Source organism: Brugia malayi (assembly GCF_000002995.4).
Source record: "Brugia malayi strain FR3 genome assembly, contig: Bm_v4_ChrX_scaffold_001, whole genome shotgun sequence".
NCBI lineage: Eukaryota > Metazoa > Nematoda > Chromadorea > Rhabditida > Onchocercidae > Brugia > Brugia malayi.
The window spans coordinates 6,094,625-6,107,514 of NW_025062479.1; the positions used below are offsets into that span (position 1 = coordinate 6,094,625).

The 12,890-nt window shown below is 34.4% G+C and overlaps 2 protein-coding genes across 3 annotated transcripts; both read left to right on the top strand.

The window, feature by feature from the left end:
- Positions 1 to 1,521: 1,521 nt before the first annotated feature.
- Bm3265 (Uncharacterized protein) lies at positions 1,522 to 9,718 on the top strand (the record flags this gene model as incomplete). 2 transcript variants are annotated; one of them, XM_043073811.1, is made up of 13 exons in its annotated part: positions 1,522 to 1,639; positions 5,929 to 6,121; positions 6,502 to 6,627; positions 6,724 to 6,953; positions 7,250 to 7,438; positions 7,516 to 7,673; positions 7,813 to 8,011; positions 8,086 to 8,205; positions 8,462 to 8,597; positions 8,698 to 8,834; positions 8,950 to 9,130; positions 9,221 to 9,371; positions 9,584 to 9,718. In XM_043073811.1, 13 exons carry the CDS (start codon positions 1,522 to 1,524, stop codon positions 9,716 to 9,718), a joined length of 2,073 nt encoding a protein of 690 aa, XP_042929745.1. The 2 variants fall into 2 exon arrangements, with proteins under 2 accessions (XP_042929745.1, XP_042929746.1); XM_043073812.1 differs by lacking the exon at positions 1,522 to 1,639 and adding an exon at positions 4,440 to 4,629.
- Positions 9,719 to 11,590: 1,872 nt separating this feature from the next.
- On the top strand, positions 11,591 to 12,123 carry Bm9648 (Uncharacterized protein; the record flags this gene model as incomplete). Its single annotated transcript, XM_001899162.1, has 2 exons — positions 11,591 to 11,659; positions 11,839 to 12,123. The coding sequence occupies 2 exons, from the start codon at positions 11,591 to 11,593 to the stop codon at positions 12,121 to 12,123; spliced, it is 354 nt and encodes a 117-aa protein (XP_001899197.1).
- Positions 12,124 to 12,890: the final 767 nt, after the last annotated feature.

Consider the following 12,890-nt stretch of genomic DNA (forward strand, 5'->3'; position numbering starts at 1 on the left):
AGAAATGATACGATGAAGTGATTACAACTAGTGGCATCGCGGCTGAATTATTCTGAAGAATTTACCGTAGGCATAAGATGCTCGTCTACTAGTATTCAAAAAGAAGCGTAGGCGCTGGATGCACACATGCTGGTAATCAATCAATTTATCAGATACAACACAAAAATATAACAATTAATTCTTAGGCTTCTAACAAAATGTTATTTGCTGAATGTCAATTTTGGAATATAAAATCACAAGGCGCTCACCGTAACCTCAAGTTTTACTCCAATCCTCTCACTTGCCAATCTCCTTGATGGGGAAAGTGCCGGGGATGCCATTTTCATTGCGACCCGTTATGGTCGATGTATTGAGCACGGAGCTGATTGCTGAAGCGACTGTCCAGTGATGGATTGGGAGATGTGTTGTAATTGTTGGGGTTGTGGACTCAAACTATATCCTGGAAGAAGGGAGGAGAGGGCGGAATGCTTCTATGTTGTACTCCGCATTGAACTGCCAGCTTTTCATCTGCTGAGTTAATCACAAACACATTTTGTTATTTACGATCCTTTCCCAACAAATATATGAAACCGAAGCAGGGGAGTCAAAAAGTCTTCGAATATTATTTTCTTTTGCATTTTTACTGATATCCTGATATGTTCTGCTCGGTAATCACGTCCTTTTAATAAAAGTGTCGGAAGACAACTGAAAAGTCGGAAAAAAAGTAGAAGAGGAAATGTTATAACAGTAAAAACATATGCACTCTTACGTGTTTTTACATTAGCAAAATGCCAACGTAGGAAAAGCAAGCAGTAGCTGGTACAAAATTTTGCCATCGTGTATAATGCATAATCACTTATACTGCAAAAAGGGTTATTCTCAGTTTAGTCGTGATTTGCACAGTTTGAATGAGTTTATATCCAAAAAATATACTGGTTTAGGGAAAACAATGCAGTGTTTGAAGGTAAATTTCATATGCTGTCGTAATAAACTAATTTATGTTATTAGGTATAAATCCGTGTTTTCATGCTACTGACTCAATGAAATGGAATAGTCAGGACCGTTGGTTGACCATCTTGTTTAGAGTCCTGACTTCCAGGATTATTTATTATTATAGTGTTTCTAAGCTGATAATTGGGAGTTAAATAGTCGCCGTTGACATGTGGAACTCTGGAATGGGACATTTGATTTGGGTTTTCGGGAATTCATGGTTGAAGTTGGTTCCAGTCTATAAGATGAAAACTGATCCAAAGACCTTATTGTATGTTTTAGTATATTGCAGTATAGGCGCGGAGATAATGAAAAGTTTGTATTGCGTCCATGGGCTTTCCCCCAAGCAAAAAAGCTATCTATGAAAAGGTGGGTCTATACAAGTGAAGTAAGTACATAGTGTGACTCCTCTGATTATCTCACTTCCGTTTCTTTCGTTAACCTTACATCCGCATGTATATTATCTATAAAACATTGCAGTGATCTTTGCAATAAATGCAATATTATGCATTATTTATCGTTGTTTAGAAGGTATACACTGGGTTGTGAGGTATGGTCACTTATATTCATTTTTTTTATGTGTTCTTATATTTTTTTCTTTTTTTCAGAAAACATAGGAGCCATTGGTTGTCGAGTGAAAATTATTGCATGGGGAATAATCTGAGAGGAGGTTGGTCTCATTTTTGACTAGATTTCGTTGTTTTCTGAATTTTCTCAAATTAACTGTCTGATTTTCTGAAACGATCTAACACACACATATATTTATATATATATATATATATATATATACATGACTTGAGGCAGTTTAAAGACTGAATTAAAGTAGTAACTTTTTTATGCGTAGAGAGATTCATGAATAGACTCTTCCTATTTCTAAACATTTTCTGTTTTTCTAAGAACACTTTTTTCCAATTTTTTTTTTTCACTTGGAGCTATTTTGGAAAATAATGAGCTGCTTCATGATATCACTGTTGAAAAGCTATTTTTTCCGATAGTTACTTTATGCATGCATCAGTAATCTGTTACATATATGGGCGAAGGCCAGTTACACCAGTAGAAACCGTAAGAATTTTATACAAGTTTAACAACTGTTTTTAACCACATATTTTATTTATTTATTTTTTTCAAGAATATATAAAATTGAAATTTAGACCCATTTAGACCCAATCGTATTAAGCCATTTTTTGTTGCATTTCTAATGTGTTTATTAATTATGCAGGTACAAGGAGTTCTTCAAATATTTTTTTACCACAATATGTTGAGGAAAATAAGATAATTTCATCCTTATTGTCATTTTTATAAGCTAGAAGTTGAAGCAAATTTTCACTGTCGTATTTCTTTCTGAATTTCCCGATTCTTTTTTTCCAAATGGCCGGGTTTAAGACTAAAGTTACTAATTGTTACTAATTGAAAGATAGTTATCAAAGTTGTTAAAAACGTTGCAGTTATAATAGCGAAGTTGGGTGGAAATGGAAGCGAGATTTTCCATTGGTTTGCTTAGTTTCTTTTCTGTCTTGGCAAGAAAACTTATATTCTTAATACTCATACTTTGATGCACTCGAGTCACTACTAACTTTGGTGATGATAAGTAGAGACGTAGATTTTTGTGTCTATCGGTTTTTCAAAAAAAAAAAAACTAAATATATCGTTTTTGAAATTTTATCTAATAACTGCAACTCTTACAATAATCTTTCCCGACTTTCACGAGGATCTATTTTGTAGAAAGAATTTTCAGTGCTTATAGCGCAAATTGGGATACTAACAGCGATTGCAAGACTTTTCGTTGTAGATGTGGCATTTAATGTTGTAAAATTAGTTGGTCGTAGACCCGAGTCGTATTGTTTGTGAAAGTAATGGAGATCCTTCTTACAGACGTCTACTGAAGTTTTAAGCCTTTCTCTCACTGTACAATCCATTATTTCCGTATTCCCTTTATGGTTTTCCTTCAATATCTGTATTTATTTACTTTTTTTTATCATTTTTATCTGTCTGTCGTCAAAAGTAAGCAGGAAATAACATCAGGCTGTTCTAGAAGGTTTTTTTTTTTTTTGCTTGGAAACTGATTTACTTGATTATAGGTAACTGTCGCTAGTAAGCAAAGCTCAAGAAGGTGTGAAGTAGAGACCTTATTCATCATATTAGAAGAAATGTTATTTAAATATTTTTTGCTAACAGTCCTATTCTTTACTGTCGTTCTTATCCACTTTGTCATCGTTATCAGAGAAAGTAGGTCAGGTTGATGCAAGTTGTCAGAGTAGCAGAGGTGGTTGTGGGCGTTTGAGTGAAATAACAGAATGAGGAGTGCGTTCTCCTAGTGAACCACTTTCCTCATTTCGTTTTCTTTGTTGTCTTCATTGTTAGAAGTGTAAATCTCTCTAATAAAAGCTTTTCGTGCTGCTCAAAATGATCTAGAAGCTAATTGAAATGGGTCTCCCTGCTAACGTCGTCTCATTCAGTCCGTTTTTATGCCAGCTTAGCTTCTTTTTACTGAGGCTTATGTTTCTGTTTTTTTTTTTTGTTCTGTTTATGTACCGCTATTTATCTATTGCTGTAGCACTTATTTATTCCTGCATCAGTTGTATCAAACTTTAAGTGTATTGCTTTACTTGCATATGACTTAACATGTAATCAGTAGGTGGTATCACATCGACAGTAACTTTTCTGAAATCTCTTCAGAGGTTTTCCTAATTGTCTTTACAACGATATAGATTGAAGATAGAGTTGTCTCACTGAATGATAAACATTCCAGATTTGTCTGTTCTTTGAACATTCTTTGAATACGCTGATTTTGAAGTAATGTGTTAGCTTTCTATTTTATGGACTTTTCGTATCGTATAAAAATTTGCGGTTGCTAGGAGTTTTGAAAATCCTTATCGTGAAAGTCGATTATGTAATATGGTCATTGTTTTAGGCGTATTCGGAAAAAATAATTTTTATAATTTTGTTCTTGTCTAAATAATTAAGCAAATTCTAATTGCTCATCACTGGATATGTTCTAAGTGATAAGTGGCGAGAATGTTAGCAAACATACCCGTTGTCTTGTTTAAGTCCATTTAATTTAATTTTTTTTTCTTTTTTTTGAGAATTTAAAAAATTTAGGATTGGCGTAGAAATTAATCATTAAGAAACTTTTTTTAAGAACTACGTTGATTCAAGTCTGGCTTGAAGTTGACATATATATAGAACAAAGCATATTAAGCCATTTCCTTCTGAATTATCAGTAGTTATTCATTATAGTTTTATGAAATATATTTAATCTGTACATCTTTTTAAAATAGGGTGTTGCGACATTTCATGGAAAGAATGATGTTAAAACACTAGAAATTCCACTTGCAAAGTGGGAAACGGTTAGAATTGCATTTATTTATCATGGGAAGTAGTTTATTTTCGTGCTTATTTTCATCTCTCTTTGTGCGGGTAATATTTCTGTAAAGTGTTAAATCTCTTGCTACTTTTTTTTCGGAGCACAAATGACTTCTGATGGAGATAGTTTGCTTAAAAATGCATCCAGTGATACGATATCCAGTGCTGGATCATCTGAGATCGTTGTATCAGAATCATTAGACGATACGACTCCAAGTGAATCTAATGAATTTGGAGACTGTGGAACTTTGAAAAGACTCTTTAAAAAGAGTGCTGACATTCGAAATAAATTCAAAGGTGTGTCCTGTTGTACAATTCAGCAATCAGATCTCACATGTGTTTTCACTGTTTCTTCCTTGTTCGCTGGCACTTAACACATTCTGTTGTTGGAAGATCTACGAAACTTAATAGTTTCTACAAATGTATATTGAATTTACGAACTTACGAACTTGTTGGTCTATTATGTTAACTACGTTATTTTTTGTGGAAGATCTTGAGAGAAAGGTATTGTCTTCTTCAGCTTTCTTAAACTCGACATATGTGTGATAAAGGTTTGACTTCAAAATTGTGTTGCTTATAAGTTATTCTACTCTGCAGATTTCGGATGAAATATTTTCTGCGATTTTGGTATTTTCTATATGCAGTTTTATTTAGTGTTAGTATGTGAAATGAATAAAGGGACTGGATTTTTTTTACCAGAATATTCTTATGTATGCGACATATGTATCCTTATATACATTTCTTTCTGTTCCTGTACCAAATTTTTCGCTGTTGGAAAATGTTGCCAATAACCTCAAACATGATTGAGAGAGGTACGATTTGTGTTGTGGAAATAAGAGAAGTTAAGTTTAGGACTATGCTTTGAGGACTAGGTTAATAAGAATGATGTGGAGGATGGGATCGGAGGATTGACTTCCAGTAGCTGTTTTTTTATCCTAAATGCTCTGCCATATAAATACTTAGCGGATTGAGTGATGCTGTTATATTTGCTGTAATTACTCGTTGTGTATCTCATTTTCTGAATAATAAATTTCTTGTGTTATCATTAAAGTCCAAATTGTGAACAATGGTTTTCACACATCCACCATGTTGCTGAAGCTTATTTGCTGTTTGGTATTGTCGCAGGAGATATTTTCATACGCAGAAAAAGGACGTTATTTTTTTTTTTTGTGAGATTGTATATCATAAGATTTGGCTTGATTTGTAATGCTAGTATGCTCTCTAATGCAAGTATTTATCCCATCATGAGACGCAATCCTTGTTATGCAGGGTGACCATCGGTAGCTTTCAGATTATTGGACTATTGAGTTACGACAATTATCACGGCTTAGGAAAATTTTCATGAAATTGGAATTAGTTTCTTGTATTTTATAGCATATTCCAGTCAGAAATTTTGTTTACGAAATTCATATATTCAGTGAGGCGTTAAGCATTTTGAATATCCGTAGAACTAAAATATATTACAAAAAGCTAGGTGTTCGGTATACTGCACTTACATACAAGCAACTGATGTCTACTGTGTACGGGGAAGAGTTAAACTAAATATTTTACTTTCTACTGATTGCTTGAAAACCAATTTTAATTTTTTCTTTTCAGAATCAGTTCCTGATGACGGACTACAAATTGCGAATTACGATGAAAATACGGTGGTAAATCAGGGCACATCGGAATGGCCTCTGCCGCAGCTTACTTTTCACCATGTGCATGGTTCTAACATACAGATTTTACGAGGAGGACGAGTCGCGAGACGAAGGGAATCTTTCTGTAAAGGACTTGCATTCAGCAGTCGGTAAGTTTCCAACTATTCATTCACTAATTTTACGGAAAAACTCATAAGTTTAAGCTATGAACTCTTTACATGGTGTTGATTGTTATTTTCTAAAATTGACATGTTTAGCTCTAATAGAGTGGAAGTAGGAGGACGAAAAAAAGAATAATTTGTTTTCTAAAACACCTTTTTGTGTAAAAAATACCTCTTTTTTATATACAATACGTGGGGGCTTGTTTTCAAATCAAAATAATATCTTTTTTGAGATTTGCAAATTTTGTCATTTTAAAAATATTTCGTATGAAATTTCATATTCATGAGACTTTTTTCTTCATTTTTTTAAAATGTTTCAGCCAGTTTTTGTTCAGGATCAACAGTAATCGAATCTAGAAGTTTTGCAGACCGATACAAATAGATGAGAATGTTTGCATTCGATTTGCCGAAGTGGTTTCAAATTGGTCTGGTGTTTTACGCTTCGGTGTTACAAATGTTGATCCTGAAACTTTCCGCGGTATCGAACTACCGAAGTAAGGATTTTCTATGGTTTTGTTGACACCTTAACTCCATTTTTCAGTGTCTGTTGTCGTTTGCAATGTATAATATTCTAATATTCAATTTTCTAGATTTGCATGTCCGGATTTAACGAGTAAAGAAGGCTATTGGGCAAAAGCATTACCAGAGCGTTACTCTGTCGCCGGTTCAATTTTGCATTTTTATGTGAACGCTGAGGGCGAACTTTATTACGGAATAAATGGTGTTTTAAAAGGACAGTTTCTGAATGGAATCAATGTGTTTTCGCCCTTATGGGTTATTGTTGATATATATGGGAATAGTTCCTCACTTGAATTCATTGGTAAATACTTTTTCCTAGTTGATTGCCGTACAAAGTTTTTTTCAAACCGGTATTCGTAGAAAGTCACTCATTTCCATGATGAACTTGGCCATGATTCAATTAGCTCGGCGAATCAGTGAGCCGTTACGTCTCCGAATATCTAACAGTAAAAGTGGATTTTTCATGATCTCGATTATCTTGATATGTATTTTGATTTAGTTTGAGCGCTGTGTGGATTGTTTATTAATTTTTTGCAGTGTAATGCGAATCACGTTTCGATGTTATATCGATACTTACTCTGTTCGGTTAATTTGCAGATCCGAATGAAGTGAGGTTTCGGTCAGCACGGTCAGCAGTGAGTAGGAATCGTGCAAGCAGTCGACCTCTTTCAGCAACATCAGTTTCACAAACACAAATTGCAACGACGAGCACTACGACGCATCACCGACATCCTAGAAATAGTTCAAATACGCGGCCAGATTTTCCTCCTTTGAAATATCATACAGGTATGATGTGTATCATTTCAAATTAATTTATAAAAGTTTCCCACTTCGTTACCTTAGTATCAAAATAGATTTTTCAGGCGCACAGTTTACACCGTTAACTTTCCATACTGTCCGTGGAAAGCATGTTGCTTTGACTCACGCTTATACTGTTGCTGAAAGACATGCTGGTGAATATGCCTGTGGTTACGTTTTCACATCCAGACCTCTTGCACTAAATGAAAAAATCGTGATTCAGGTTGCGTTTGAAATGTAAAATTTATAATTTTTGTCGTATGTGAACAATACTTTCAGAGTATATGTGAAAAAAAATCTAGTTTGTGAGTGATTTTATGCATATTTTGGGACTCTTTTTCACAATCACACTTTGTTTTTAGGTATTGGATATAGAATCAGCTTATACGGGTAGTATGGCGTTCGGATTGACCTGCTGTGATCCGGTTAATTTGCAAGGGTCGACACTTCCCGTGGATAGTGATGATCTTTTAGAAAGACCGGAATATTGGGTTGGCATAAAAGATGTAGCTGCACAACCTAAAATTAGTGATGAACTATCGTTTTGGATCACCGAAAAAGGTGTTTCTCGTTTTCATCAAGAAATTTTCTCAGAACATTTTGTAGAGTTCTCATTTCATTATGTCATTTTTAAGGTGAGGTTTATTTTGCGAAGAACAACCTCACGCCTCGAGTCATCATTCATGTGGATACGTCTGTGAAGCTGTGGGCATATTTCGATGTTTACGGCACGACTCAGAAAATACGTGTACTAGGTAATTTTGAATCTGATAAAGATACTGGGAAGATTCAATGCGATGTCATCAAGATTTTGTTTGATTTGATAGAAGTTACATATTAATATCATTAACGAGTTATGATCTCAAATAACATGTATAAACATGTATACATGATTGATAGCTAAAGCTTGGTCGTGACGAATACTGAGACCGTCTGCATTACGCCAAAATTCACGCTAAAAATTGCAAGATTTCAAAATAATACAATATAAAGTTATTTGTTTTTGTATAGGAAGTATTAAAATAGTAGCAGCGTATCAAATGGCAGTGCGTTTGCCGCCAGTTCCAGCAATCACAAGAACTTCTCGTAGTTTGCTTGACTTATCTCCTGAAATACGAACGGATGCTGGAAGATCAAGTAGCGAATTGTAAGTTTTATCGTTTTTGTGGATTTTTTCTTATCAGCTATTTCGAATCACCGAAGAAGCACTTGTGGCTTCCGTCGTGGGTTCTGACAGCTCCTTTTAGATGTGCTTTTCCAACAACGAGTGCTCATCTTACGCATGGCAGTCGTGAGAACTGTTCTCCTTTTTTATCCAGACGAACGCAGTCGGAAACTGGTGACAGTTTGAGCGGAGTGTTTTTACGTCTACCATGTTCTTCACGTAATTTTTTTTTTTTTTTTGTGTTCTTTATCAAGCTTTTCAACAGCCAAATATTTTAAATATTGATCAAGGGGAATGGATAAGTTGGTATCAGTATAAATTTATTCCTGTTCAGAAGCAGAAAGGAGAGTACCTACTTCAGCACCTACCGTAGCTATGCCTTCGAGGCCGGTATTCATGAGTGGGGAACATTTCATCGACTTCCTGGAAAATTTAGATAACATTCATGGACTTCATGGTAACGAACCCAACATATCTCATCGATCGCAATTCCCATCACCTCTGGTTCCAGCCAGGTAAAAATTTGATTAATGTAGAACTGTACTTTACATGTCATTTGTAAGTATGTCGAAGTTAACAGTCAGAATTTTATGTGTACATTGAAGATCATCTCCTGTGCGGCTTCTGCCAGGAAGGCCACCTTTACATCCTTCACTACGTCCACCATTATTCGCACAGACGGAAAGCCACCAGCAACGGTACGGTGATGATGAGGGTGAAGTTGGCGATGAATGTAGGATTTGTATGAACTCTAAAGTAAATTTTCTCTTCTGTAGAATGACTGAAAAGAATCTTAAAAACGTATACTAAAGAAAAGTGATTTTACCGTTGCAATGAATGCAGGGACTGGTTTGACATTTATCTGGGTTGAACAATTTCCAGTAATTTGTTTTGCATTTGAATTTGAAGGTTTGGTTAATAAATCAGCAGTTATGTGCTGGAGTCATTCATAATTTATTTGATTTTAGGTAAACTGTGTAATCTACACATGTGGACATATGTCGATGTGTTTCGAATGTGCCACAGAAACATGGCACTTGAATGGAGAATGCCCCATATGTCGTAAAAAGATCGAGGATGTCATCAAAATTTACAAATCATAACTTCGTCTATATCATATGGCTATCTCTTTTCTTAAATTTTTAGCTACTGTTACTTCTCTTCTATTAAATCACTCACCCACTGGATCTTTCTAAAAACTTGTCAGTATCTTTTCTCAGTTTTGTATAAGAACTGGTCGTTTTCTTCTATTTAAACGCCTCCTTGCACAAAATGCAACACGCATCAAGATTTCAGGAACTGAATATGAAGAAATCTAATTTTGTCCACTGTTTCAGAAATAGTTCCTTCTCGCATACTTTATATCCTTCGCTTTTTTTCATTTTCTAAGTTTTCGAAATATAATAAATTTATCTATTAATTTATGTTGAACGGTAGTTTTTCATAATTGATGAATATACTTGTTTTATGGCATCATTTCGTTAACTTTGATTTCATGATGGTAGTCGTTATTCTCAAATTAACCGGTTCATCTTTTGCTAGAACTTTTTGTTGGACTCTTTAATTTTTTGACCACCTGTTTATGAAATGCCAGTTACGTAATAAATCTTCCAACATAATATCTAAGCGAAATGTTACTTGTGATTTGTAAATTTATTTTGTGGTTACTTCTAACATTTTAATATTTTACTGTGCGAGTTATAATGAACTGTGCAGAATGTGCAAGAGTGCTGAGAATTGCCTTTATGATTTCACCGTGTTCTAGATGGTTCTTAATCAGATGTTTAAGTTATCCGGTATGCTGTTCATTTCTTTGTCATGGATTTCTTGAAGTCATAATACAATATTACAGTCAAATCCCGGTATATTCATTCTTTCGTAGACATTGTTTTGGTTTTTATAGATTGTATAATTAAATTTCCTGCCGTGTATATCCATAATTTTTGCGCATCGCTTGTTGCACAAACATAGTTCGTCTTTACTTGCACTATGATTTTAGTTACTTATCGTCATTAATTGGAATTTATAGTTTATTAATGTTATTGTGATGTTCTAAAGCTTAGTGATGTTCCACTGGTATGTTGACACTTGGCTTCATTGTTAAGAAGTTTGAAGTTCACAAGTCAGAATTATTTGTGGATATAATAGATGTGCCTGCTTTATTTACCTTATTTTGATCTGTGTATTATCATTTACTGCGCTGATGGATGTTTGTGGAAGCCCGCCTTCTGGTCTAATTTTTGCATATTTTTTTGGTCTGAATTGTAAATTGTTTCAGACGTTGCTTTCATGCTTGTGCTGGATCTTTCAGTTGAAAGTCTGTCTTTTATTCAACGGCTTTCTACTGGGTTGATAGTTCACTTTCATTTGAGTGTCTATCCTTTGGTGCTAAATTTTCTAATTTGCCTTTAGCTGTTTAAGTTTTCTCACAAGTATGCCTCTTCATGTACTCTAGTGGCCCGTGGCCGTTTTACAGTGACTTTTGCAGTACACGAAATTGTTGGTTCTGCTGTGTCATAACTACTCATCATTACCCCAAACCTACTTCTACCATTACAAAAAAAAAAAAAAAAAAAAAACATTTGGATAATATGTGTTTTGTATAAATGTGAAGTTCCTTCACTTCATGCTTGTTTTAAAATTTCACTGTACCAATAACGCATTGTCATTATCACATTATTTTCCTTCGCTGTCTGGGACGCATCATCCCAGCTGGATAAAAATGTTATTCAAAATGCATTATTATTATCGCGATATAAGAGAAATATTCCTCAATTTCATGAAAACCACATTTTCCTCCAAATTATTCTAATAAACATCCAATGTGCAAGTTGTTTACAGTTTGACGTTTATGATTAAATTTTCATAAATCATTCCGCATCTGGGATTATTGCACATGAGTCTCTTCCTCTCTTTCGTTTGCATTAAATAACGTGATTACCATACGATGATTTTTGAAACCTAACAGATGGCTTATGTTGACTCCCATTTTGACAAGAATACATCTACGTTATGTAAACGCGTCAAATAATTCTCCCGGTTCGGTAATAATCATATTCTTTATTGATGAACTGTTATACTACTATATTGTCAAATTATGTGGAAACAATTTACTCCAAGATCAAGAAATAAAGGAGCTTCTCCTAAAGATGATTATTGACTCTTATCAAATTCCGACACTGCCAAATCTCCTGAACTAGTAAATTCTCTACAAATATTTTAGTGTTACAAGCCGGGATTGTCAGCTATTATAGTCGAAAGTGCACAAACGGCAAAAGAGAAACTAGAATTTCTTAATGAGGTCAAAAGGATGAATCTAACACCATTAGATAAAGTGCTTACAAAGAAGAAAATCGTCAACAGCACGAGGCCAGAAAAAGAATTAGGGCGAGTTAATGCACCTCAAGCTGTACTTTCACACTCTCGAAGTCGCAAAGTGGATGGAATGTATTTGTCGCTACAAATGCGAAGCTATAATGTAGTGAACAAAGAGTATTGTTTTAAGTGATTTTAATCTACTTTGTAACCTTAACACCCATAAAATCCCTCCCAATTTTCTTCCTTGCAAAGCCATTCATTATAGTTCCTTGTTTGGTAGGGCTCGGTTGCGAGGTGTCTAGTTTGCTTGTATCTTTAAAAGATTTATAATTAAGTTACATTTGTGTGTTATGTATCAATTCATTATTGTAATGCTGTATAATATTTAATGTTAATCTGTGGTTTAATTACTCAAGTTTGAGGTTTGAATAATAAACTATTTCAGGAAGTACAGGTAAACAGTACAGATTTGAGAATCTACCAGTATCGAAGACAAAGAAATCAACGATCTGAACTATCAAGAAAGGAAAATGACTTTGTTTCACAAGGAAACAGGGCAGTAAGAAAGATACTAAATTTGTCTTTACACTTCCAGAAAGAAGACAAATGCACATAAATGGTCGAGAACAAAAGATAAACGAAGGTAAAGAAATTTTTATAGCTTTAACCAAGTACAAGAAGGATTCCGACCCAGTAATCTAATCCTAAACCAAAATGAAAAGAAAGAGAGACTTGCTTACCAGCAGAAGTGCATCACTCAACAGTGAATTTGCCTAACTACCGATGTTTAGTGGTAATCTAAAATTATGGAAAGCAGTTTTAAAGTATAATCTCCAAAATATCCCAGACATCCAAAAATTGAATTATTTTATGTCTTGTTTCAAAGACAGGCTCTACCAAACTGTGAAATATCTTACCTGAGAATTACAATGTTATAAGAAAGGTCGTGAAGGAAAA